At 46.4% G+C, this 27,842-nt stretch overlaps 1 protein-coding gene and 1 long non-coding RNA gene across 53 annotated transcripts in view; both read left to right on the top strand.

Moving 5' to 3' along the window:
* Positions 1 to 13,644, top strand: part of LOC110518214 (centrosomal protein of 89 kDa-like) — a 160,492-nt gene extending 146,848 nt beyond the window's left edge. Inside the window, exons 16-17 of one of the 3 annotated variants that reach the window (XM_036963777.1) lie at positions 13,013 to 13,387; positions 13,468 to 13,644. In XM_036963777.1, the coding sequence (XP_036819672.1) occupies positions 13,013 to 13,370 (358 nt within the window). In that variant the 3' untranslated portion in view covers positions 13,371 to 13,387; positions 13,468 to 13,644. Of the gene's footprint in view, positions 1 to 13,012 lie in introns of all 3 variants that reach the window. The other 2 variants (XM_036963776.1, XM_036963775.1) reach the window with 2 other exon arrangements.
* Positions 13,645 to 14,158: 514 nt separating this feature from the next.
* On the top strand, positions 14,159 to 18,542 carry LOC118944440. Of its 50 annotated transcripts, none has more exons than XR_005039763.1 (7): positions 14,197 to 14,674; positions 14,786 to 14,835; positions 14,873 to 14,972; positions 15,010 to 16,406; positions 16,507 to 16,543; positions 16,631 to 16,680; positions 16,818 to 18,542. It is a non-coding gene; the product is annotated as an uncharacterized LOC118944440 (long non-coding RNA). The 50 variants fall into 50 exon arrangements; XR_005039757.1 differs by having other exon boundaries at positions 15,010 to 17,776; positions 17,851 to 17,863; positions 17,901 to 17,937; positions 17,975 to 18,542; XR_005039739.1 differs by having other exon boundaries at positions 15,010 to 15,383; positions 15,421 to 15,433; positions 15,471 to 18,542.
* Positions 18,543 to 27,842: the final 9,300 nt, after the last annotated feature.

Genomic DNA, 27,842 nt, shown 5'->3' with positions numbered 1-27,842 from the left:
TCTCTCTCTCTCTCTCTCTCTCTCTCCGCTTTCCCTGCCCTTTCTCTCTCTCCTCTTTCCATCCCCTTTCTCTCCCTCTCTCTCTCTCCGCTTTCCCTCCCCTTTCTCTCTCTCTCTCTCTCTCCGCTTTCCCTCCCCTTTCTCTCTCTCTCTCTCCGCTTTCCCTCCCCTTTCTCTCTCTCTCTCTCTCTCTCTCTCTCCGCTTTCCCTGCCCTTTCTCTCTCTCCTCTTTCCATCCCATCCCCTTTCTCTCCCTCTCTCTCTCTCCCCTTTCCCTCCCCTTTCTCTCTCTCTCCGCTTTCCCTCCCCTCTCTCTCTCTCTCTCTCTCTCTCTCCGCTTTCCCTCCCCTTTCTCTCTCTCTCTCTCTCTCCGCTTTCCCTCCCCTTTCTCTCTCTCTCTCTCTCCTCTTTCCATCCCCTTTCTCTCCCTCTCTCTCTGTATCTCTCTCTCTCCTTAGTTCATACTATTTTAATATTGAACCATCTAAATTCAGTTATTTTAACAGTAGCATGACAGAATTGATCCAACATTCCCCAAGCCTCCTACGGTACAGAGCAGAGCAGGAGGACGATGACTTGGCAACAAAGAAAGTTTGAGTGATTTGATTTGGCGGATTCTGACATCATTCAATCATATTGTGAATGTCGATTTGGCTTGATCAATTTCTCCCTGAGATGTAGTTGCCCTGTCTGTCTGTGATTGTTTGTCCGTCTATCAAGTCGGTCGAGCTGTCTGCCTGTCCATCGGTCTGGCTGTCTGGCTGTCTGCCCAGTTGTCTGTCTGTCTTTCTATCTATAGGGAGAGACCTTTAGTCTAGAATGCTCTCTGCTGACATCTGTAGTAGTTTATATTTAAATAATTGTTTATTTCGGATGTTCTTTATTACATTTGTGATGGATGACTTTTCTAGTAGTGGATGTAGTCTGTGTAGTGTCGTGACTACCATTAATGTGGATGTAGTCTGTGTCGTGTCGTGACTACCATTAATGTGGATGTAGTCTGTATCGTGAATACCATTAATGTGGATGTAGTCTGTGTAGTGACTACCATTAATGTGGATGTAGTCTGTGTCGTGACTACCATTAATGTGGATGTAGTCTGTATCGTGACTACCATTAATGTGGATGTAGTCTGTGTCGTGACGTGACTACCATTAATGTGGATGTAGTCTGTGTCGTGATGTGACTACCATTAATGTGGATGTAGTCTGTGTCGTGACTACCATTAATGTGGATGTATTCTGTGTCGTGACTGCCATTAATGTGGATGTAGTCTGTGTCGTGACTACCATTAATGTGGATGTAGTCTGTGTTGTGACTACCATTAATGTGGATGTAGTCTGTGTCATGACGTGACTACCATTAATGTGGATGTAGTCTGTGTCGTGACGTGACTACCATTAATGTGGATGTAGTCTGTGTCGTGACTACCATTAATGTGGATGTAGTCTGTGTCGTGACGTGACTACCATTAATGTGGATGTAGTCTGTGTCGTGATGTGACTACCATTAATGTGGATGTAGTCTGTGTCGTGACTACCATTAATGTGGATGTAGTCTGTGTCGTGACTGCCATTAATGTGGATGTATTCTGTGTCGTGACTGCCATTAATGTGGATGTAGTCTGTGTCGTGTCGTGACTACCATTAATGAGGATGTAGTCTGTGTCGTGTCGTGACTACCATTAATGAGGATGTAGTCTGTGTCATGACGTGACTACCATTAATGTGGATGTAGTCTGTGTCGTGACTACCATTAATGTGGATGTAGTCTGTGTCGTGACTACCATTAATGTGGATGTAGTCTGTGTCGTGACTACCATTATTGTGGATGTAGTCTGTGTCGTGTCGTGACTACCATTAATGTGGATGTAGTCTGTGTCGTGACTACCATTAATGTGGATGTAGTCTGTGTCGTGACTACCGTTAATGTGGATGTAGTCTGTGTCGTGACTACCATTAATGTGGATGTAGTCTGTGTCGTGACGTGACTACCATTAATGTGGATGTAGTCTGTGTCGTGACGTGACTGCCATTAATGTGGATGTAGTCTGTGTCGTGACGTGACTACCATTAATGTGGATGTAGTCTGTGTCGTGACGTGACTACCATTAATGTGGATGTATTCTGTGTCGTGACTACCATTAATGTGGATGTAGTCTGTGTCGTGACGTGACTACCATTAATGTGGATGTATTCTGTGTCGTGACTACCATTAATGCGATGACGGCTATTCATCCAATTATTACGCGATTAAATTAATCATATAACAAATAATTAAGTATTAATTTGGGGCACCATGGAAAAAGTTTTTTTTAACAAGTTACAGTTTCCTGAATTAACTCAAAAATATGAGAATATATTGATATACTGTCATCCATCATTCATTTGCTCCTATTTCAGTCTCATTCTGATACGTCGTAATATCCTATATATCTGCACAAACCCTAGTCTCCATGACGAATCAGCGATAAATAATTCAGCCAATTTGTGTATTTACTAAATAACTAAATAATCACACACACAGGATAGATTATACACTGATTACTAACACGGTGCAATGAAAAGTCCCTAGTGGACTAACCTGATACGACATCTTGTTACACAATGAAAAGTCCCTAGTGGGCTAACCCGATATGACGGCTTGTTACACAATGAAAAGTCCCTAGTGGACTAACCCGATATGACGGCTTGTTACACAATGAAAGGTCCCTAGTGGACTAACCCGATATGAGGTCTTGTTACACAATGAAAAGTCCCCTAGTGGACTAACCCGATATGACGGCTTGTTACACAATGAAAAGTCCCTAGTGTACTAGCCCGATATGACGGCTTGATACACAATGAAAAGTCCCTAGTGGACTAACCCGATATGACGGCTTGATACACAATGAAAAGTCCCTAGTGGACTAACCCGATATGAGGTCTTGTTACACAATGAAAAGTCCCTAGTGGACTAACCCGATATGACGGCTTGTTACACAATGAAAAGTCCCTGGTGGACTAACCCGATATGACGGCTTGTTACACAATGAAAGGTCCCTAGTGGACTAACCCGATATGACGGCTTGTTACACAATGAAAAGTCCCTAGTGGACTAACCTGATATGACGGCTTGTTACACAATGAAAGGTCCCTAGTGGACTAACCCGATATGATGGCTTGTTACACAATGAAAGGTCCCTAGTGGACTAACCCGATATGACGGCTTGTTATATAATGAAAAGTCCCTAGTGGACTAACCCGATATGACGGCTTGTTACACAATGAAAGGTCCCTAGTGGACTAACCCGATATGATGGCTTGTTACACAATGAAAAGTCCCTAGTGGACTAACCCGATATGACAGCTTGTTACACAATGAAAAGTCCCTTAGAGGACTAACCCGATATGAGGTCTTGTTACACAATGAAAAGTCCCTAGTGGACTAACCCGATATGACGGCTTGTTACACAATGAAAAGTCCCTGGTGGACTAACCCGATATGACGGCTTGTTACACAATGAAAGGTCCCTAGTGGACTAACCCGATATGACGGCTTGTTACACAATGAAAAGTCCCTAGTAGACTAACCTGATATGACGGCTTGTTACACAATGAAAGGTCCCTAGTGGACTAACCCGATATGACGGCTTGTTACACAATGAAAGGTCCCTAGTGGACTAACCCGATATGACGGCTTGTTATATAATGAAAAGTCCCTAGTGGACTAACCCGATATGACGGCTTGTTACACAATGAAAAGTCCCTAGTGGACTAACCCGATATGACGGCTTGTTACACAATGAAAAGTCCCTAGTGGACTAACCCGATATGACGGCTTGTTACACAATGAAAGGTCCCTAGTGGACTAACCCGATATGACGGCTTGTTATATAATGAAAAGTCCCTAGTGGACTAACCCAATATGACGGCTTGTTACACAATGAAAAGTCCCTAGTGGACTAACCCGATATGACGGCTTGTTACACAATGAAAAGTCCCTAGTGGACTAACCCGATATGACGGCTTGTTACACAATGAAAAGTCCCTAGTGGACTAACCCGATATGACGGCTTGTTACACAATGAAAGGTCCCTAGTGGACTAACCCGATATGACGGCTTGTTATATAATGAAAAGTCCCTAGTGGACTAACCCGATATGACGGCTTGTTACACAATGAAAAGTCCCTAGTGGACTAACCCGATATGACGGCTTGTTACACAATGAAAAGTCCCTAGTGGACTAACCCGATATGATGGCTTGTTACACAATGAAAAGTCCCTAGTGGACTAACCCGATATGACGGCTTGTTACACAATGAAAGGTCCCTAGTGGACTAACCCGATATGACGGCTTGTTACATAATGAAAACGGGTGGGAAAAGAAAGAGCGACAAAGAAATTCGTACTTACAGTTGAATAATATGCTCATCGTAAATATGGATAGTTATCACCCTAACAACCGCTCATTTGGATTTAGAAATGCAATGTACATATTTACGCTTGTATGCCTTTGTCGTCTCTCTCTGTTGAAATCGCCCAATCCGTCTGTGACGAATAGTTAGACATAAAGTCTCTGGTTGGCCACCATGTCCTTTGTTCTGGAAGTGTCTGTTTAGAATGGTTAAAAATGTCAGACCACACGGTGGTGGAAGGGAAATGCTCTTCCCCTCTCGTCCCCGTTAGACTGAATCCTTCAAAGGTACACACGCAGTGGTCCTCGGTCGAGTTTACTAGACTAGAGTGCTTAAACAATCTGGGGGGAAAAGGGGCGTTCCCTCCTTTTTGCATAATGTCTGTGCTCACGTGGGCGTGGTTACTGACTGGGTAAAACTTTACATGAAAAATAATTATAATTTAGAAGGCTAAAATCACATTTCATCTTCTCACAAATAGTTTCATATTTAATCATATAAGTTCCACAACTTTTAGATCTGATAACTAGGACGTATACATTGTTAGAATTACCATTATTTGGTTACACCGTTCTTAATGATATCACAAAACAACAACTTATTTGACATGATTATTGTTTTGAGCCCCACCAACCATTTCCCACATTTCTGTCTGTCTGACTGTCTCTCTGTCTCTCTCTCTCCATGATAACATCTCAGTAGTGTTGTCATGTGTTCCTGTCTCTAACCTGATAGTTCATCTCTGATGGTCTACCGTCATGTCAGAGTGTTCCTGTCTCTTACCTGATAGTTCATCTCTGATGGTTCTACCATCATGTCAGAGTGTTCCTGTCTCTAACCTGATAGTTCATCTCTGATGGTCTACCGTCATGTCAGAGTGTTCCTGTCTCTAACCTGATAGTTCATCTCTGATGGTCTACCGTCATGTCAGAGTGTTCCTGTCTCTAACCTGATAGTTCATCTCTGATGGTTCTACCATCATGTCAGAGTGTTCCTGTCTCTAACCTGATAGTTCATATCTGATGGTCTACCGTCATGTCAGAGTGTTCCTGTCTCTAACCTGATAGTTCATCTCTGATGGTCTACCGTCATGTCAGAGTGTTCCTGTCTCTAACCTGATAGTTCATCTCTGCAAGCATTCCCCTGTTCTGTACCAACCCCAACCAGCCAGTGGTCCTGTACCAACCCCAACCAGACAGTGGTGCTGTATCAACTCCAACCAGACAGTGGTGCTGTACCAACCCCAACCAGACAGTGGTGCGGTATCAACCCCAACCAGACAGTGGTGCGGTATCAACCCCAACCAGACAGTGGTGCTGTACCAACACAGACATTCCCCTGTTCTATATCAACCCCAACCAGACAGTGGTGCTGTACCCAACACAAAGACATTGCCCTGTTCTATACCAACCCCAACCAGCCAGTGGTGCGGTATCAACCCCAACCAGACAGTGGTGCTGTACCAACCCCAACCAGCCAGTGGTGCTGTACCAACCCCAACCAGACAGTGGTGCTGTACCAACTCCAACCAGACAGTGGTGCTGTACCCAACACAAAGACATTGCCCTGTTCTATACCAACCCCAACCAGACAGTGGTGCGGTATCAACCCCAACCAGACAGTGGTGCTGTACCAACCCCAACCAGCCAGTGGTGCTGTACCAACCCCAACCAGACAGTGGTGCTGTACCAACTCCAACCAGACAGTGGTGCTGTACCAACCCCAACCAGCCAGTGGTGCTGTACCAACCCCAACCAGACAGTGATGCTGTACCAACCCCAACCAGACAGTGGTGCTGTACCAACCCCAACCAGACAGTGGTGCTGTACCAACCCCAACCAGACAGTGGTGCTGTACCAACCCCAACCAGACAGTGGTGCTGTACCAACCCCAACCAGACAGTGGTGCTGTATCAACCCCAACCAGACAGTGGTGCTGTACCAACCCCAACCAGACAGTGGTGCTGTACCAACTCCAACCAGACAGTGGTGCTGTACCAACCCCAACCAGCCAGTGGTGCTGTACCAACCCCAACCAGACAGTGATGCTGTACCAACCCCAACCAGACAGTGGTGCTGTACCAACCCCAACCAGACAGTGGTGCTGTACCAACCCCAACCAGACAGTGGTGCTGTACCAACCCCAACCAGACAGTGGTGCTGTACCAACCCCAACCAGACAGTGGTGCTGTACCCAACACAAAGACATTCCCCTGTTCTGTGTGGATCTATCTGAACTCTGCCTATGTCTGGACTGTTTACCAGGAAGCACACACACACACACACACTGTAACGGTTTTGACTCAAGGTTATTATTTATAGGGGTGCCAGGTAGGTTGTGCCTACCAGAGAAAACATTGGTTTCTCCTTTTGGTTTGGGAGGGAATGAGTCCCATCTGGTTCGTCAAGTCTACACCACACACACACACACTGAACAGACATCCCTGAACACTGCCTAGTTCTGTACCGTTCACAGGGAAGCACACAGCAGCTCACTGATTCCCATGGCAACTGGAAAGGGTTCCTTCTAACATGCAGATGATGAATATCAAATACAGTGATTGGTCCGTTCAGCCCCAGTAGTACATCACATTAAGCTCTTCCTAGGTAGACAGTGATTGGTCAGGATGGATTCATTCAGCCCCAGGTAGCCAGTGATTGGTCGGGCTGGATTCATTCAGCCCCAGTAGTACATCACATTAAGCTCTTCCTAGGTAGACAGTGATTGGTCAGGATGGATTCATTCAGCCCCAGGTAGCCAGTGATTGGTCGGGCTGGATTCATTCAGCCCCAGTAGTACATCACATTAAGCTCTTCCTAGGTAGACAGTGATTGGTCAGGATGGATTCATTCAGCCCCAGTAATACATCACATTAAGCCCTTCCTAGGTAGACAGTGATTGGTCAGGATGGATTCATTCAGCCCCAGTAATACATCACATTAAGCTCTTCCTAGGTAGACAGTGATTGGTCAGGATGGATTCATTCAGCCCCAGGTAGCCAGTGATTGGTCGGGCTGGATTCATTCAGCCCCAGTAGTACATCACATTAAGCTCTTCCTAGGTAGACAGTGATTGGTCAGGATGGATTCATTCAGCCCCAGGTAGCCAGTGATTGGTCGGGCTGGATTCATTCAGCCCCAGTAGTACATCACATTAAGCTCTTCCTAGGTAGACAGTGATTGGTCAGGATAGATTCATTCAGCCCCAGTAATACATCACATTAAGCCCTTCCTAGGTAGACAGTGATTGGTCAGGATGGATTCATTCAGCCCCAGTAGTACATCACATTAAGCTCTTCCTAGGTAGACAGTGATTGGTCAGGATGGATTCATTCAATAGGCCTCCCCTGTCCTCTCCCCTGTCCCCTCCTCTCTCCCCTGTCCCCTCCTCTATCCCCTGTCCCCTCTCCCATCCCCTGTCCCTCTTTCCTCTCCCCTGTCCTCTCCTCTGTCCCCTCATCTCTCCCCTGTCCCCTCTCCCATCCCCTGTCCCTCTTTCCTCTCCCCTGTCCCCTCCTCTCTCCCCTATCTCCTCTCCCATCCCCTGTCCCTCTTTCCTCTCCCCTGTCCCCCTCTCCAATCCCCTGTCCCTCTTTCCACTCCCCTGTCCCCCTCTCCCATCCCTCGTCCCCCTCTCTCCCCTGTCCCCTCCTCTATCCCCAGTCCTCCTCTCCCATCCCCTGTCCCTCTTTCCACTCCCCTGCCCCCCTCTCCCATCCCTCGTCCCCCTCTCCCATCCCCTGTCCCCTCCTCTCTCCCCTATCCCCTCCTCTCTCCCCCTAAGCTGATGAAGATGACGATACAGGCTCTTTCTCAGTGACGTTCTGCGTTGCCGCGGGTGATTAGGAACGATGAGTCACTCTTAATTGTGTGACAGAGACCAGGTCATTTCACAGGACCACAGGTAGTTAACTACTGACGACAGCACTAGTCTGTGTGACTGTGTGTTTGACTGTGTGTGTGTGTGTGTGTGTGTGTGTGTGTGTGTGTGTGTGTGTGTGTGTGTGTGTGTGTGTGTGTGTGTGAGGCTACAGAGACCAGGTCATGTCACAGGATCACAGGTAGTTAACTACTGACGACAGCACGAGTGTGTGACTGTGTGTGTGTGAGGCTACAGAGACCAGGTCACATCACCAGACCACAGGACAGAACACGGGTAATTAGCTAATGTGATGGACGTCATGCTGCTGTCTTAACAATAGGCCTTCCTATTCCTCCCTGACCGCCAGACCAGACCAAATCAAATCAAATGTATTTATATAGCCCTTCGTACATCAGCTGATATCTCAAAGTGCTGTACAGAAACCCAGCCTAAAACCCCAAACAGCAAGCAATGCAGGTGTAGAAGCACAGACTGGATCAATAGGCCTTCCTATTCCTCCCTCACAGCCAGACTGGATCAATAGGCCTTCCTATTCTTCCCTCTCAGTCAGGCTGGATCAATAGGCCTTCCTATTCCTCCCTCACAGGCAGACTGGATCAATAGGCCTTCTTCCTATTCCTCCCTCACAGGCAGACTGGATCAATAGGCCTTCCTATTCCTCCCTCACAGCCAGACTGGATCAATAGGCCTTCATATTCTTCCCTCTCAGTCAGGCTGGATCAATAGGTCTTCCTATTCCTCCCTGACCGCCAGACTGGATCAATAAGCCTTCCTATTCCTCCCTCTCAGCCAGACTGGATCAATATGCCTTCCTATTCCTCCCTGACCGCCAGACTGGATCAATATGCCTTCCTATTCCTCCCTCTCAGCCAGACTGGATCAATAGGCCTTCCTATTCCTCCCTCACAGCCAGACTGAATCAATATGCCTTCCTATTCCTCCCTCACAGCCAGACTGGATCAATAGGCCTTCCTATTCCTCCCTCACAACCAGACTGGATCAATAGGCTTTCCTATTCCTCCCTCTCAGCCAGACTGGATCAATAGGCCTTCCTATTCCTCCCTCACAGCCAGACTGGATCAATAGGCCTTCCTATTCCTCCCTCACAGCCAGACTGGATCAATAGGCCTTCCTATTCCTCCCTCACAGCCAGACTGGATCAATAGGCCTTCCTATTCCCCCTCACAGCCAGACTGGATCAATAGGCCTTCCTATTCCTCCCTCACATCCAGACTGGATCAATAGGCCTTCCTATTCCTCCCTCACAGCCAGACTGGATCAATAGGCCTTCCTATTCCTCCCTCACAGCAGACTGGATCAATAGGCCTTCCTATTCCTCCTCCAGCGAAAGGTTACCAATCCCCATGGGTTACACCAACATCAGCAAGGGGATAGGGGTGTTTCAGCCTCATATTCAGCAGCTCAGTCCACTCTCAAAAAACCTGGAGTTTCACCCCAGGATGAGGGAGAGGAGGAAAGGACGAGGGAGGGAAGGAGAAGGAGCGAGGAGGAGGGAAAGGAGTGAAGATGGAGGGAGAGAAGAGGAAATTAGTGAGGAGGAAAGGAGGGGGAGAGGAAAGTAGGGGGGGAAAGGAGTGAAGATGGAGAGGAGGGAAGGAAGGAAGGAAGGAAGGAAGGAAGGAAGGAAGGAAGGAAGGAAGGAAGGAAGGAAGGAAGGAAGGAAGGAAGGAAGGAAGGGAGAGGATGGAGGGAGGGAAAGGAGAGGAGAGGAGGAAAGTTAAAGAAGGAAGGAGGGAGGGGATCAGGGAGGGAAGGAGACACACATCCTGGTTCAGTGGCGGCTGGTGAAATGGAGAGGCTCCTGGTTGTGCAACAAGAACACACTATTTGTGACAGGTCCTTCATTGGTTTTTGTCAGATGAAGGGGAAATGCGCCCTATTCCCTATGTAGTGCACTACTATTGACCAAGGGGAAATGCGCCCTATTCCCTATGTAGTGCACTACTATTGACCAAGGAGAAATGCGCCCTATTCCCTATGTAGTGCACTACTATTGACCAAGGGGAAATGCGCCCTATTCCCTATGTAGTGCACTACTATTGACCAAGGGGAAATGCACCCTATTCCCTATGTAGTGCACTACTATTGACCAAGGGGAAATGCGCCCTATTCCCTATGTAGTGCACTACTATTGACCAAGGGGAAATGCGCCCTATTCCCTATGTATTGCACTACTATTGACCAAGGGGAAATGCGCCCTATCCCCTATGTAATGCACTACTATTGACCAAGGTCCACATGTAAAAGGATGCCATTTGGGATGCACACTATAACAACCCACAGCAGCAATTACCTTCTCTGCTCCAAGAGCTTCACTTCTCTATCCCTTATTCTCCGTTCTCTCCCTCTCTCTCCTCTCCCTTCTCCTCTCCCTTATTCTCTCCCTTATTCTCTCCCTCTCTCCTCTCCCTCTCTCTCCTCTCCCTCTCTCTCCTCTCCCTTATTCTCTCCCTTATTCTCTCCCTCTCTCCTCTCCCTTCTCCTCTCCCTCTCTCTCCTCTCTCTTCTCCTCTCCCTTCTCCTCTCCCTTATTTTCTCCCTCTCTCCCTTCTCCTCTCCCTCTCTCTCCTCTCCCTTCTCCTCTCCCTTCTCTTCTCCCTCTCTCCTCTCCCTTCTCCTCTCCCCCTCTCTCCTTTCCCTTCTCCTCTCCCTTCTTCTCTCTCTTCCCCTCTCCCTTCGTCTCTGCCTCTCTCTCCTCTCCCTCTCTCTCCTCTCCCTTCTCTCCTCTCCTTTCTCCTCTCCCTTCTTCTCTCCCTCTCTCCTCTCCCTTCTCTCCTCTCCCTTCTCTCCTCTCCCTTCTCCCCCTCTTTCTCCTCTCCTCTCCCTTCTTCTCTCTTCTCCCTCTCTCTCCTCTCCCTTCTTCTCTCCTCTCCCTCTTTCTCCTCTCCCTTCTCCTCTCCCTCTTTCTCCTCTCTCTATTTCTCCTCTCCCTTCTCCTTTCCATCTTTCTCCTCTCCCTTCTCATCTCCCTCTTTCTCCTCTCTCTCTTTCTCCTCTCTTCTCCTCTCCCTTCTCCTCTCCCTTATTTTCTCTCTTTCTCCTCTCTCTCTTTCTCCTCTCCCTTCTTCTCTCCCTCTTTCTCCTCTCCCTTCTCTTCTCCCTCTTTCTCCTCTCCCTTCTTCTCTCCCCCTCTCTCCTCTCTCTTCTTCTCTCCCTCTCTCTCCTCTCTATTTTTCTCCCCCTATCTCTCCTCTCTCTCCTCTCCTTCTCTCTCCCTCTTTCCTCTCCCTCTCACTCCTCTCCTTCTCTCTCCCTCTTCTCTCTCCCTCTTTCCTCTCCCTCTCGCTCCTCTCCTTCTCTCTCCCTCTCTCCTCTCCCTCTCTCTTCTCTCCCTCTCTCTCCCTTTCCTCTTATCCATGCTATCCCTCCTCTCCCTCTCTCTCCCTTTCTTCTTCTCCACGCTATACCTCCTCTCCCTCTTCCCTTCTCTCCCTCTCTCTCCTCTCCCCTCTCTCTCCTCTCCTTTCTTCTCTCCCTCTCTCCTCTCCCTTCTCCTCTCCCTCTTTCTCCTCTCCCTTCTCCTATCTCTCTTTCTCCTCTCTCTCTTTCTCCTCTCCCTTCTCCTCTCCCTCTTTCTCCTCTCCCTCTTTCTCCTCTCACTTCTCTTCTCCCTCTTTCTCCTCTCCTCTCCCTCTTTCTCCTCTCACTTCTCTTCTCCCTCTTTCTCCTCTCCTCTCCCCTCGTCTCTCCCCATCTCTCCTCTCCCTTCTTCTCTCCCTCTCTCTCCCCTCTTCTCTCCCCATCTCTCCTCTCCCTTCTTCTCTCCCTCTCTCTCCTCTCCCTTCTTCTCTCCCTCTCTCTCCTCTCTTTTTCTCCCCCTCTCTCTCCTCTCTTTTTCTCCCCCTCTCTCTCCTCCCTCTTTTTCTCCCCCTCTCTCTCCTCCCTCTTTTTCTCCCCCTATCTCTCCTCTCCCTCTCTCCCCACTCCTTCTCTCTCCCTCTCTCCCCACTCCTTCTCTCTCCCTTTCCTCTTCTCCACGCTATCCCTCCTCTCCCTCTTCCCTTTTCTCCATTTATCTCCTCTCCTTTCCTCTCTCTTCTCCCTGTCTCTCCCTGTGGTGCTGAGACATAAGGTCTTGTTCCTGGGCCCACTGTGGTGCTGAGACATAAGGCCTGGTTACTGGGTCCACTAATATAATATACTTTAGGGTGTATTGACTCACTCATCAGTATTGCCACTGAGATTCTGTGATATTTTGCCCTTAGTGCCTGAATCGTCTTAGTGCCTGAATCGTCTTAGTGCCTGAATCGTCTTAGTGCCTGAATCGTCTTAGTGTCTGAATCTTCTTAGTGCCTGAATCGCCTTAGTGCCTGAATCGTCTTAGTGCCTAAATCGTCTTAGTGCCTGAATCGTCTTAGTGCCTGAATCGTCTTAGTGTCTGAATCGTCTTAGTGCCTGAATCGAAGGTTTGAATATGCAGGTTTTGTCTGTTTTCTGTGATAATGATTTTTGACCAATGGGAACATTATTTTGTGTGATCACATTGGTGTGACTGTTCTTATCTGTCTCTCAACTGTCAATAACATGATAGATAAAACGTCCATTCTCACACTCTCTCTCTTCCTCTTCTTCTCTCTCTCTTCCTCTCTCTTCTCTCGCTCTCAATTCAATTAACTCTCTCTCTTCCTCTTCCTCTTCCTCTTCCTCTCTCTCTTCCTCTTCCTCTCTCTTCTCTCGCTCTCAATTCAATTAATTCTCTCTCTCTCCTCCAGAGAGGTGGAAGGTGAGTTGGAGGTGGTGTGGGAGGCAGCGACCAGAGAGAACCAAAGAATTAGGGAGACCCTCCAGGACTCCAGCCCATCTCTCCCCTCCCTCAGCCCAGCCAGAGTGCACCATGGCAGGGGTCTGAGCGATGGACCCTCCCCCAGCTGGCTCTCCCACCACCAGGATGAGGTGTTCTACCCCCGTCCGCACCCTGACAGCTCTGGCCCTCCTCCCTGCATCTCCTCCCCCCAGAGCGGCGGCCGGCCCGGCCTCCACCACAGCCCTATGTTCGAGTCTGACTCGGACCAGCACCAGAACCCCTCCTCAGATGAGAGCGAGAAGAACGGCATGGACTTCTATTCTTAGTGTCCTTTTTTGTATTGGTCTTACAGAAGACAAGTAGCCTGGTCCCAGATCTGTTTTAATAGCCTGTTTTAGTAGCCTGGTCCCAGATCTGTTTTAGTAGCCTGGTCCCGATCTGTTTTAGTAGCCTGTTTTAGTAGCCTGGTCCCTGATCTGTTTTAGTAGCCTGGTCCCAGATCTGTTTTAGTAGCCTGGTCCCAGATCTGTTTTAGTAGCCTGGTCCCAGATCTGTTTTAGTAGCCTGGTCCCAGATCTGTTTTAGTAGCCTGGTCCCAGATCTGTTTTAGTGGCCTGGTCCCTGATCTGTTTTAGTAGCCTGGTCCCAGATCTCTTTTAGTAGCCTGGTCCCAGATCTCTTTTAGTAGCCTGGTCCCTGATCTGTTTTAGTAGCCTGGTCCCAGATCTCTTTTAGTAGCCTGGTCCCAGATCTCTTTTAGTAGCCTGGTCCCAGATCTGTTTTAGTAGCCTGGTCCCAGATCTCTTTTAGTAGCCTGGTCCCAGATCTCTTTTAGTAGCCTGGTCCCAGATCTGTTTTAGTAGCCTGTTTTAGTAGCCTGGTCCCAGATCTCTTTTAGTAGCCTGGTCCCAGATCTCTTTTAGTAGCCTGGTCCCAGATCTCTTTTAGTAGCCTGGTCCCAGATCTGTTTTAGTAGCCTGGTCCCAGATCTCTTTTAGTAGCCTGGTCCAGATCTCTTTTAGTAGCCTGGTCCCAGATCTGTTTCTGCTCTTGCAAACTCCATTGTTCATTGTTAAGCCAAACATGACAATTCCATAAAGTTGGCAGGAGAGTAGAACCACCCTGACACCAGGCTAGAAGACCAGGTCTGTATTGGTCAGACTATAACCACCCTGACACCAGGCTAGAAGACCAGGTCTGTATTGGTCAGACTAGAACCACCCTGACACCAGGTCTGTTTTAGTCAGACTAGAACCACCCTGACACCAGGCTAGAACACCAGGTCTGTATTGGTCAGACTAGAACCACCCTGACACCAGGTCTGTTTTAGTCAGACTAGAACCACCCTGACACCAGGCTAGAAGACCAGGTCTGTATTGGTCAGACTAGAACCACCCTGACACCAGGTCTGTTTTAGTCAGACTAGAACCACCCTGACACCAGGCTAGAAGACCAGGTCTGTTTTAGTCAGACTAGAACCACCCTGACACCAGGTCTGTATTGGTCAGACTAGAACCACCCTGACACCAGGCTAGAAGACCAGGTCTGTTTTAGTCAGACTAGAACCACCCTGACACCAGGCTAGAAGACCAGGTCTGTTTTGGTCAGACTAGAACCACCCTGACACCAGGTCTGTATTGGTCAGACTAGAACCACCCTGACACCAGGTCTGTTTTAGTCAGACTAGAACCACCCTGACACCAGGTCTGTTTTAGTCAGACTAGAACCACCCTTATACCAGGCTAGAAGACCAGGTCTGTTTTAGTCAGACTAGAACCACCCTGACACCAGGTCTGTTTTAGTCAGACTAGAACCACCCTTATACCAGGCTAGAAGACCAGGTCTGTTTTAGTCAGACTAGAACCACCCTGACACCAGGTCTGTTTTAGTCAGACTAGAACCACCCTGACACCAGGCTAGAAGACCAGGTCTGTTTTAGTCAGACTAGAACCTCCCTTACACCAGGTCTGTTTTAATCAGACTAGAACCACCCTGACACCAGGCTAGAAGACCAGGTCTGTATTGGTCAGACTAGAACCACCCTGACACCAGGCTAGAAGACCAGGTCTGTTTTAGTCAGACTAGAACCACCCTGACACCAGGTCTGTTTTAGTCAGACTAGAACCACCCTGACACCAGGCTAGAAGACCAGGTCTGTTTTAGTCAGACTAGAACCACCCTGACACCAGGCTAGAAGACCAGGTCTGTTTTAGTCAGACTAGAACCACCCTGACACCAGGCTAGAAGACCAGGTCTGTTTTGGTCAGACTAGAACCACCCTGACACCAGGCTAGAAGACCAGGTCTGTATTGGTCAGACTAGAACCACCCTGACACCAGGTCTGTTTTAGTCAGACTAGAACCACCCTTATACCAGGCTAGAAGACCAGGTCTGTTTTAGTCAGACTAGAACCACCCTTACACCAGGTCTGTTTTAGTCAGACTAGAACCACCCTGACACCAGGCTAGAAGACCAGGTCTGTATTGGTCAGACTAGAACCACCCTTACACCAGGCTAGAAGACCAGGTCTGTTTTAGTCAGACTAGAACCACCCTGACACCAGGTCTGTTTTAGTCAGACTAGAACCACCCTGACACCAGGCTAGAAGACCAGGTCTGTTTTAGTCAGACTAGAACCACCCTTACACCAGGTCTGTTTTAGTCAGACTAGAACCACCCTGACACCAGGCTAGAAGACCAGGTCTGTTTTAGTCAGACTAGAACCACCCTGACACCAGGCTAGAAGACCAGGTCTGTTTTGGTCAGACTAGAACCACCCTGACACCAGACTAGAAGACCAGGTCTGTTTTAGTCAGACTAGAACCACCCTGACACCAGGCTAGAAGACCAGGTCTGTTTTGGTCAGACTAGAACCACCCTGACACCAGGCTAGAAGACCAGGTCTGTTTTAGTCTAGACTAGAACCACCCTGACACCAGGCTAGAAGACCAGGTCTGTTTTAGTCAGACTAGAACCACCCTGACACCAGGCTAGAAGACCAGGTCTGTTTTAGTCAGACTAGAACCACCCTGACACCAGGCTAGAAGACCAGGTCTGTTTTGGTCAGACTAGAACCACCCTGACACCAGGCTAGAAGACCAGGTCTGTTTTAGTCAGACTAGAACCACCCTTACACCAGGTCTGTTTTAGTCAGACTAGAACCACCCTTACACCAGGTCTGTTTTAGTCAGACTAGAACCACCCTGACACCAGGCTAGAAGACCAGGTCTGTTTTAGTCAGACTAGAACCACCCTGACACCAGGCTAGAAGACCAGGTCTGTATTGGTCAGACTAGAACCACCCTGACACCAGGTCTGTTTTAGTCAGACTAGAACCACCCTGACACCAGGCTAGAAGACCAGGTCTGTATTGGTCAGACTAGAACCACCCTGACACCAGGCTAGAAGACCAGGTCTGTTTTGGTCAGACTATAACCACCCTGACACCAGGCTAGAATACCAGGTCTGTTTTAGTCAGACTAGAACCACCCTGACACCAGGTCTGTATTGGTCAGACAAGAACCACCCTGACACCAGGTCTGTATTGGTCAGACTAGAACCACCCTTACACCAGGCTAGAAGACCAGGTCTGTTTTAGTCAGACTAGAACCACCCTGACACCAGGCTAGAAGACCAGGTCTGTTTTGGTCAGACTAGAACCACCCGGACACCAGGTCTGTTTTAGTCAGACTAGAACCACCCTTACACCAGGCTAGAAGACCTGGTCTGTTTTAGTCAGACTAGAACCACCCTGACACCAGGCTAGAAGACCAGGTCTGTATTGGTCAGACTAGAACCACCCTGACACCAGGCTAGAAGACCAGGTCTGTTTTAGTCAGACTAGAACCACCCTGACACCAGGTCTGTTTTAGTCAGACTAGAACCACCCTGACACCAGGCTAGAAGACCAGGTCTGTTTTAGTCAGACTAGAACCACCCTGACACCAGGCTAGAATAACAGTTCTGTTTTAGTCAGACTAGAACCACCCTGACACCAGGTCTGTTTTAGTCAGACTAGAACCACCCTTACACCAGGCTAGAAGACCAGGTCTGTTTTAGTCAGACTAGAACCACCCTTATACCAGGTCTGTTTTAGTCAGACTAGAACCACCCTGACACCAGGCTAGAAGACCAGGTCTGTTTTGGTCAGACTAGAACCACCCTGACACCAGGCTAGAAGACCAGGTCTGTTTTAGTCAGACTAGAACCACCCTGACACCAGGTCTGTTTTAGTCAGACTAGAACCACCCTGACACCAGGCTAGAAGACCAGGTCTGTTTTAGTCAGACTAGAACCACCCTTACACCAGGTCTGTTTTAGTCAGACTATAACCACCCTGACACCAGGCTAGAAGACCAGGTCTGTTTTGGTCAGACTAGAACCACCCTGACACCAGGCTAGAAGACCAGGTCTGTTCTGGTCAGACTAGAACCACCCTTACACCAGGTCTGTTTTAGTCAGACTAGATCCACCCTGACACCAGGCTAGAAGACCAGGTCTGTTTTGGTCAGACTAGAACCACCCTGACACCAGGCTAGAAGACCAGGTCTGTTTTAGTCAGACTAGAACCACCCTGACACCAGGCTAGGAGACCAGATCTGTTTTAGTCAGACTAGAACCACCCTGACACCAGGCTAGAAGACCAGGTCTGTTTTGGTCAGACTAGAACCACCCTGACACCAGGCTAGAAGACCAGGTCTGTTTTGGTCAGACTAGAACCACCCTGACACCAGGTCTGTATTGGTCAGACTAGAACCACCCTGACACCAGGTCTGTTTTAGTCAGACTAGAACCACCCTTATACCAGGCTAGAAGACCAGGTCTGTTTTAGTCAGACTAGAACCACCCTTACACCAGGTCTGTTTTAGTCAGACTAGAACCACCCTGACACCAGGTCTGTTTTAGTCAGACTAGAACCACCCTTATACCAGGCTAGAAGACCAGGTCTGTTTTAGTCAGACTAGAACCACCCTTACACCAGGTCTGTTTTAGTCAGACTAGAACCACCCTGACACCAGGCTAGAAGACCAGGTCTGTATTGGTCAGACTAGAACCACCCTGACACCAGGCTAGAAGACCAGGTCTGTTTTAGTCAGACTAGAACCACCCTGACACCAGGTCTGTTTTAGTCAGACTAGAACCACCCTGACACCAGGCTAGAAGACCAGGTCTGTTTTAGTCAGACTAGAACCACCCTTACACCAGGTCTGTTTTAGTCAGACTAGAACCACCCTGACACCAGGCTAGAAGACCAGGTCTGTTTTAGTCAGACTAGAACCACCCTGACACCAGGCTAGAAGACCAGGTCTGTTTTGGTCAGACTAGAACCACCCTGACACCAGGCTAGAAGACCAGGTCTGTTTTAGTCAGACTAGAACCACCCTGACACCAGGCTAGAAGACCAGGTCTGTTTTGGTCAGACTAGAACCACCCTGACAACAGGCTAGAAGACCAGGTCTGTTTTAGTCAGACTAGAACCACCCTGACACCAGGCTAGAAGACCAGGTCTGTTTTGGTCAGACTAGAACCACCCTTACACCAGGCTAGAAGACCAGGTCTGTTTTAGGCAGACTAGAACCACCCTGACACCAGGCTAGAAGACCAGGTCTGTTTTGGTCAGACTGTTCAAACATTTACCAAGGCATTAATTCACTTGATTTAAACAGTTACAAACGAAGTAGTTTATTTACAAAAGCTCTATTTTGAATGTTGTATTGATCTTTGTGTTATTGATTAGATTTGATACGTATGACTGACTATGTGTCTCAATCAAACTGTTTTACTATGCGTCTATTAGCCAATTTAGCTTTAAAAACATTCTATTGAAATAACAATCAACTTCATTTGTGTTACAGTAATGATTGTATGTCACAATCTAGCTCTTTACAAATAAATGTGTTTTATTCTGTTTACCACTGTCTTCTTGTTCCTCCACTTAACCACAATTACCAGGGCTGTGTCCCAAATGACCCCCTAGTCCCTAGGTAGTTAACTACGACCAGGACCCATAGTGAATAGGGTACCCTAGGTAGTTAACTACGACCAGGACTCATAGTGAATAGGGTACCCTAGGTAGTTAACTACGACCAGGACCCATAGTGAATAGGGTACCCTAGGTAGTTAACTACGACCAGGACCCATAGTGAATAGGGTACCCTAGGTAGTTAACAACGACCAGGACCCATAGTGAATAGGGTACCCTAGGTAGTTAACTACGACCTGGACCCATAGTGAATAGGGTACCCTAGGTAGTTAACTACGACCAGGACCCATAGTGAATAGGGATCCCTAGGTAGTTAACTGCGACCAGGACCCATAGTGAATAGGGTACCCTAGGTAGTTAACTACGACCAGGACTCATAGTGAATAGGGTACCCTAGGTAGTTAACTACGACCAGGACCCATAGTGAATAGGGTACCCTAGGTAGTTAACTACAACCAGGACCCATAGTGAATAGAGTGCCCTAGGTAGTTAACTACGACCAGGACCCATAGTGAATAGGGTACCCTAGGTAGTTAACTGCGACCAGGACCCATAGTGAATAGGGTACCCTAGGTAGTTAACTACAACCAGGACTCATAGTGAATAGGGTACCCTAGGTAGTTAACTACGACCAGGACCCATAGTGAATAGGGTACCCTAGGTAGTTAACTACGACCAGGACCCATAGTGAATAGGGTACCCTAGGTAGTTAACTACGACCAGGACCCATAGTGAATAGGGTACCCTAGGTAGTTAACTACGACCAGGACTCATAGTGAATAGGGTACCCTAGGTAGTTAACTACGACCAGGACCCATAGTGAATAGGGTACCCTAGGTAGTTAACTACGACCAGGACCCATAGTGAATAGAGTGCCCTAGGTAGTTAACTACGACCAGGACCCATAGTGAATTGGGTACCCTAGGTAGTTAACTGCGACCAGGACCCATAGTGAATAGGGTACCCTAGGTAGTTAACTACGACCAGGACCCATAGTGAATAGGGTACCCTAGGTAGTTAACTACAACCAGGACCCATAGTGAATAGGGTACACTAGGTAGTTAACTACGACCAGGACCCATAGTGAATAGGGTACCCTAGGTAGTTAACTACGACCAGGACCCATAGTGAATAGGGTACCCTAGGTAGTTAACTACGACCAGGACCCATAGTGAATAGAGTGCCCTAGGTAGTTAACTACGACCAGGACCCATAGTGAATAGAGTGCCATTTGAGACAGTCCAGATTAGAGGTCGGCCGATTAATTGGGGCCGATCTCAAGTTTTCATAACAATCGGCATTATGGCCGATTACATTGCAAACCACGAGGAGACTGCGTGGCAGGCTGACTACCTGTTACTCCACGAGGAGACTGCGTGGCAGGCTGACCACCTGTTACTCCACGAGGAGACTGCGTGGCAGGCTGACCACCTGTTACTCCACGAGGAGACTGCGTGGCAGGCTGACCACCTGTTACTCCACGAGGAGACTGCGTGGCAGGCTGACTACCTGTTACGCGAGTGCAGCAAGGAGCCAAGGTAAGTTGCATTAAACTTATCTTATAAAAAACAGTCAATTAACATAATCACTAGTTAACTACACGTGGTTGATGATATTACTAGTTTATCTAGCTCGTCATGTGTTGCATATAAACAATGCGGTGCATGTTAATTTATCATCGAATCACAGCCTACTTCTCCAAATGGGGGGTGATTTAACAAAAGCACAATCGTTGCACCAATGAACCTAACCATAAACATCAATGCCTTTCTTAAAATCAATAGACAAGTACATTTTTTTAAACCTGCATATTTAGTTAAAATAGCTAGCTGGCAATATTAACTAGGAAAATTGCGTTGCTTCTCTTGCTTTCAGTGCAAGCAGAGTCAGGGTAAATGTAGCAGTTTGGGCCGCCTGGCTCGTTGTGAAATGTGTGAAGATAATTTCTTCCTAACAAAGATCTGTTAGAGGAATTAAATTCCTATATGTTTATTACCCAATTCAATTAATACACTCAGCCCATTTCTAAGGATTTGTAAGATACTTATTTGCATAAAATGACCATATGCTGGTGTGGTTGGCCCTGGGTTCCTCCTAATGCAAGACAATGCTAGACCTCATGTGGCAGGAGTGTGTCAGCAGTTCCTGCAAGAGGAAGGCATTGATGCTATGGACTGGCCCACCCGTTCCCCAGACCTGAATCCAATTGAGCACATCTGGGACATCATGTCTTGCTCCATCCACCAACGCCACGTTGCACCACAGACTGTCCAGGAGTTGGCGGATGCTTTAGTCCAGGTCTGGGAGGAGATCCCTCAGGAGACCATCCGCCACCTCATCAGGAGCATGCCCAGGCGTTGTAGGGAGGTCATACAGGCACGTGGAGGCCACACACACTACTGGGCCTCATTTTGACTTGTTTTAAGGACATTACATCAAAGTTGGATCAGCCTGTAGTGTGGTTTTCCACTTTAATTTTGAGTGTGACTCCAAATCCAGACCTCCATGTGTTGATAAATTTGATTTCCATTGATCATTTTTGTATGATTTTGTTGGCAGCACATTCAACTATGTAAAGTATTTAATAAGAATATTTAATTCATTCAGATCTAGGATGTGTTATTTTAGTGTTCCCTTTATTTTTTTGAGCAGTGTATATATACACACACACAGACATGGGCTATGGTCGTTCTCATACAAACAAACCCTCACTCACAATGACTAGCTAACGTGTACTTCACCCATTTCATTACATCTTAATATATTGCAAATAAAATGTAAAAACAATCATAAATAATATGTTCTATTAATTTCAAACAACGGCATTAGCATGAGAGCAACTTTACCAGTCCAAAACAATGTCCTCTCCGTTCTAAAAATATGCCTCAGTTTCAGAATCAAAGCTGTGGGAGCTAATGGAGTCTTCAAAAAGCAGACCTGTCTCACTTTCACGATCAATTTCCTCTAAAATTGTTTCTACATTCGTATATCTAGTCTTAGAATAGGCTTCTCTTGACTTATTCGCCATGATGTTGGATAAATAAACAGCTGAAGATGCAAGTCACCGAAATACTGCTGTGCTTAATAAGCGTCGCTCCTTCACAGTTGAATTGGCAATGGCGAAAGAACGGTCCTTACGCCAGCGTTCAATGGAAAGGTTTGTCTTACAACAAAGAACCATGGGATATTGTCTTTTAGCTCATTGGCTATCTACCCAGCTAGATTTCAAGATCAGTGGTCATTGGGTTAAACTACAGTCAATCAACGAGACAGTCATATAATTGGTGCACAATGGGCTCGTCACTTGTTGTCTTCCAATCGTTTTTTCCGGGTCAATACGTCCCGCAAAATGACCCATCAAGTTTGGTTGTGTTACAAACAAACAGTTGATTGCAAGGAAACCAAACATGACTGGATGAAGTCAGGGAAAGTCTGTCTATTTTACGTTGGATGTTACGTCGAAAATTGAATGACATGAAATTCAGCGAGATAAGCGTTCACAAAATGTTTGGTGTTAGGCTATAAAAAATGTATTTAACCGAACAAAAGACCATTCATTGTGTAACAATGAGCCTTGGGATTGCAACCAGAGCAAGATCTTCAAAGGTAAACGATTTATTTCAATGCAATCTGTGATTTTGTTACGCAAGTGCTGGTTGAATAAGTAGTTTGAAATGGTTGTCTGTGCTCAGATAATCGCAGCGTATTCTTTCGCAATAAATCACTTTTTAAATCTGACAACGCAGTTGGATGAGCCAGATTCTAGGCTTTCGAACCATGTGAGACACTTGTATTTTCATGACTGTTTAATATGACTATTTATGTAGCGATCAACGTATGTTGTCCCGCTAACGGGTTCGGTGCGCAGAGAGGTTAAAACCTAATGACGTCATTTTCAGTTTATAACCTGTTGTAAATCGTATCATGGTTAGTACTCTCGAGAATAAACGCTATTGCTATCGATTTTGAGACTGGTCTCCGCCCATTTTATGAAAATGAAAACCGTGAGCAGGCGGGTCTAGTCCCGTTATTTTAAGACCTGGCCTCTGAATTGAGGTTAAAGAACAGGCTGGTATACACCCCAGACCGACAGGGACGGTGACTAGATCCAACGAACATTGCTTTTCCCAGTCGGCGACAAGGTCAGTGGCCTTTATTCTCGATCCTGGGGGGAGTAAATCCTCAGAGGAGGTCCCAAAATTAACGGGAGATGAGAAATATATGCAGGAAGATGATAAGAGGAACACCTATTTTAGCCAGACATGGAGGAGGAAGTACGAATTAACGGGAGATGAGAAATATATGCAGGAAGACGATAAGAGGAACACCTATTTTAGTCAGACATGGAGGAGTAAGTACGAATTAACGGGAGATGAGAAATATATGCAGGAAGATGATAAGAGGAACACCTATTTTAGCCAGACATGGAGGAGGAAGTACGAATTAACGGGAGATGAGAAATATATGCAGGAAGATGATAAGAGGAACACCTATTTTAGCCAGACATGGAGGAGGAAGTACGAATTAACGGGAGATGAGAAATATATGCAGGAAGATGATAAGAGGAACACCTATTTTAGCCAGACATGGAGGAGGAAGTACGAATTAACGGGAGATGAGAAATATATGCAGGAAGATGATAAGAGGAACACCTATTTTAGCCAGACATGGAGGAGGAAGTACGAATTAACGGGAGATGAGAAATATATGCAGGAAGACGATAAGAGGAACACCTATTTTAGTCAGACATGGAGGAGGAAGTACGAATTAACGGGAGATGAGAAATATATGCAGGAAGACGATAAGAGGAACACCTATTTTAGCCAGACATGGAGGAGGAAGTACGAATTAACGGGAGATGAGAAATATATGCAGGAAGACGATAAGAGGAACACCTATTTTAGCCAGACATGGAGGAGGAAGTACGAATTAACGGGAGATGAGAAATATATGCAGGAAGATGATAAGAGGAACACCTATTTTAGCCAGACATGGAGGAGGAAGTACGAATTAACGGGAGATGAGAAATATATGCAGGAAGATGATAAGAGGAACACCTATTTTAGTCAGACATGGAGGAGGAAGTACGAATTAACGGGAGATGAGAAATATATGCAGGAAGATGATAAGAGGAACACCTATTTTAGCCAGACATGGAGGAGGAAGTACGAATTAACGGGAGATGAGAAATATATGCAGGAAGATGATAAGAGGAACACCTATTTTAGCCAGACATGGAGGAGGAAGTACGAATTAACGGGAGATGAGAAATATATGCAGGTAGATGATAAGAGGAACACCTATTTTAGCCAGACATGGAGGAGGAAGTACGAATTAACGGGAGATGAGAAATATATGCAGGAAGATGATAAGAGGAACACCTATTTTAGCCAGACATGGAGGAGGAAGTACGAATTAACGGGAGATGAGAAATATATGCAGGAAGACGATAAGAGGAACACCTATTTTAGCCAGACATGGAGGAGGAAGTACGAATTAACGGGAGATGAGAAATATATGCAGGAAGACGATAAGAGGAACACCTATTTTAGCCAGACATGGAGGAGGAAGTACGAATTAACGGGAGATGAGAAATATATGCAGGAAGATGATAAGAGGAACACCTATTTTAGCCAGACATGGAGGAGGAAGTACGAATTAACGGGAGATGAGAAATATATGCAGGAAGATGATAAGAGGAACACCTATTTTAGCCAGACATGGAGGAGGAAGTACGAATTAACGGGAGATGAGAAATATATGCAGGAAGACGATAAGAGGAACACCTATTTTAGCCAGACATGGAGGAGGAAGTACGAATTAACGGGAGATGAGAAATATATGCAGGAAGACGATAAGAGGAACACCTATTTTAGCCAGACATGGAGGAGGAAGTACGAATTAACGGGAGATGAGAAATATATGCAGGAAGATGATAAGAGGAACACCTATTTTAGCCAGACATGGAGGAGGAAGTACGAATTAACGGGAGATGAGAAATATATGCAGGAAGATGATAAGAGGAACACCTATTTTAGCCAGACATGGAGGAGGAAGTACGAATTAACGGGAGATGAGAAATATATGCAGGAAGATGATAAGAGGAACACCTATTTTAGCCAGACATGGAGGAGGAAGTACGAATTAACGGGAGATGAGAAATATATGCAGGAAGATGATAAGAGGAACACCTATTTTAGCCAGACATGGAGGAGGAAGTACGAATTAACGGGAGATGAGAAATATATGCAGGAAGATGATAAGAGGAACACCTATTTTAGCCAGACATGGAGGAGGAAGTACGAATTAACGGGAGATGAGAAATATATGCAGGAAGATGATAAGAGGAACACCTATTTTAGCCAGACATGGAGGAGGAAGTACGAATTAACGGGAGATGAGAAATATATGCAGGAAGATGATAAGAGGAACACCTATTGTAGCCAGACATGGAGGAGGAAGTACGAATTAACGGGAGATGAGAAATATATGCAGGAAGATGATAAGAGGAACACCTATTTTAGCCAGACATGGAGGAGGAAGTACGAATTAACGGGAGATGAGAAATATATGCAGGAAGATGATAAGAGGAACACCTATTTTAGCCAGACATGGAGGAGGAAGTACGAATTAACGGGAGATGAGAAATATATGCAGGAAGATGATAAGAGGAACACCTATTTTAGCCAGACATGGAGGAGGAAGTACGAATTTGATGGACGTTTAAATAAAGTAAAGCTGGAATCAATGATAGAACAAATAAATAAGATTAGTGGAGACAAGGCAGATACACAACGGGCAGAGGGGCTAACAACAGAGAGTGATAACTAAGGCAGATACACAACGGGCAGAGGGGCTAACAACAGAGAGTGATAACTAAGGCAGATACACAACGGGCAGAGGGGCTAACAACAGAGAGTGATAACTAAGGCAGATAAACAACGGGCAGAGGGGCTAACAACAGAGAGTGATAACTAAGGCAGATACACAACGGGCAGAGGGGCTAACAACAGAGAGTGATAACTAAGGCAGATACACAACGGGCAGAGGGGCTAACAACAGAGAGTGATAACTAAGGCAGATAAACAACGGGCAGAGGGGCTAACAACAGAGAGTGATAACTAAGGCAGATACACAACGAGCAGAGGGGCTAACAACAGAGAGTGATAACTAAGGCAGATAAACAACGGGCAGAGGGGCTAACAACAGAGAGTGATAACTAAGGCAGATACACAACGGGCAGAGGGGCTAACAACAGAGAGTGATAACTAAGGCAGATAAACAACGGGCAGAGGGGCTAACAACAGAGAGTGATAACTAAGGCAGATACACAACGGGCAGAGGGGCTAACAACAGAGAGTGATAACTAAGGCAGATAAACAACGGGCAGAGGGGCTAACAACAGAGAGTGATAACTAAGGCAGATACACAACGGGCAGAGGGGCTAACAACAGAGAGTGATAACTAAGGCAGATAAACAACGGGCAGAGGGGCTAACAACAGAGAGTGATAACTAAGGCAGATAAACAACGGGCAGAGGGGCTAACAACAGAGAGTGATAACTCCCACGGCTCCTCTGGAGGTCTCTCATAAACCTACATTATACCCAACCCTGGTAGATCAGGCGTGGAGAGAATATATATATATATATTTTTTTTTTATTTAACCTTTATTTAGCTAGGCAAGTCAGTTAAAGAACAAATTCTTATTTTCAATGACGGCCTAGGAACAGTGGGTTAACTGCCTTGTTCAGGGGCAGAACGACAGATTTGTACCTTGTCAGCTCGGGGATTTGAACTTACAACCTTCCGGTTACTAGTCCAACGCTCTAACCACTAGGCTACGCTGCTGCCCGATGATGGGGTCGTGGTGGTGAGACGACGGCAGCCAGGGCTTCGGAAGCCAGAAAAAGAGTAAAGGCTGAGAAAAGAGAAGAGGTCAGTCAATATCCCCTAATTGCCTTACTGAACCCACGGGCGGGGGAAGAAGGACAGGAATCCATTTTAGAAGTGTATAGGGTCAGTCAAGAGAATAAGAAAGATGAGTTCTTAATGGCAGTGCTAGAAGATAGAGCAACGGGAGGTAGAAACAGAAAGGAAGAGAGAAAGAGGGGGCTAAAATTTTACAATTGTAATAAAAACGGACATTTCGCTAGGGAATGAGAGGCTCCATGTGGATATTGTAAAAAAGCACCGCGATTGTAAACAGAAACTCCAGGGAAAGATGAATAAAAAGGGAAAGGAAGATGGCGTCTGACTCAGACAAAGACGATGATGAACCCTGAATAGAAGCTGATAAAATAGTCAGGAAGGCTTTAAATTAGGACTATTTTCTGGGAATTCTCGGTGCCGCAGTTGGCGACTACAGACAATTATAATAACATGGTTATTGGCGGGGACATTCCATCATTTCAATAGCGTTGGTGGTTCAGCGGTAAAGTTTTTGGCTACAACGCGGGAGACTGAGGTTCGGATCTCAGCCTTGAGACCGATAGACTAAAATTGATTTTAGATTGTAATTCAACTATTTGCATGTTTTGCCTGGAAAAATACGGTCGCTAGTGTTTGTATAAGATGTGAACTGAAAGTTTTTAGGTTGAATTGAGAGAATAATTCATTCAAAATAATGGCGAGGCAATTTCGTTTTAATACGTTGTGTTGCCCAAATGATCTGCTGGAATAATATATTTACACGGGAGTCGTATTTAAATAAATGTATCATAGAAGAGAAAGTCACCTAAACCTGATGAATTCTAAGGAATAACGGAGAAATACGATAAAGTTTTGTGCAATCAGGATGTTAAATTTTTTTATGAA

The sequence above is a fragment of the Oncorhynchus mykiss genome, chromosome 26, assembly GCF_013265735.2.
Source record: "Oncorhynchus mykiss isolate Arlee chromosome 26, USDA_OmykA_1.1, whole genome shotgun sequence".
NCBI classification, from domain to species: domain Eukaryota; kingdom Metazoa; phylum Chordata; class Actinopteri; order Salmoniformes; family Salmonidae; genus Oncorhynchus; species Oncorhynchus mykiss.
This window is presented reverse-complemented; position numbering and strand designations above follow the sequence as displayed.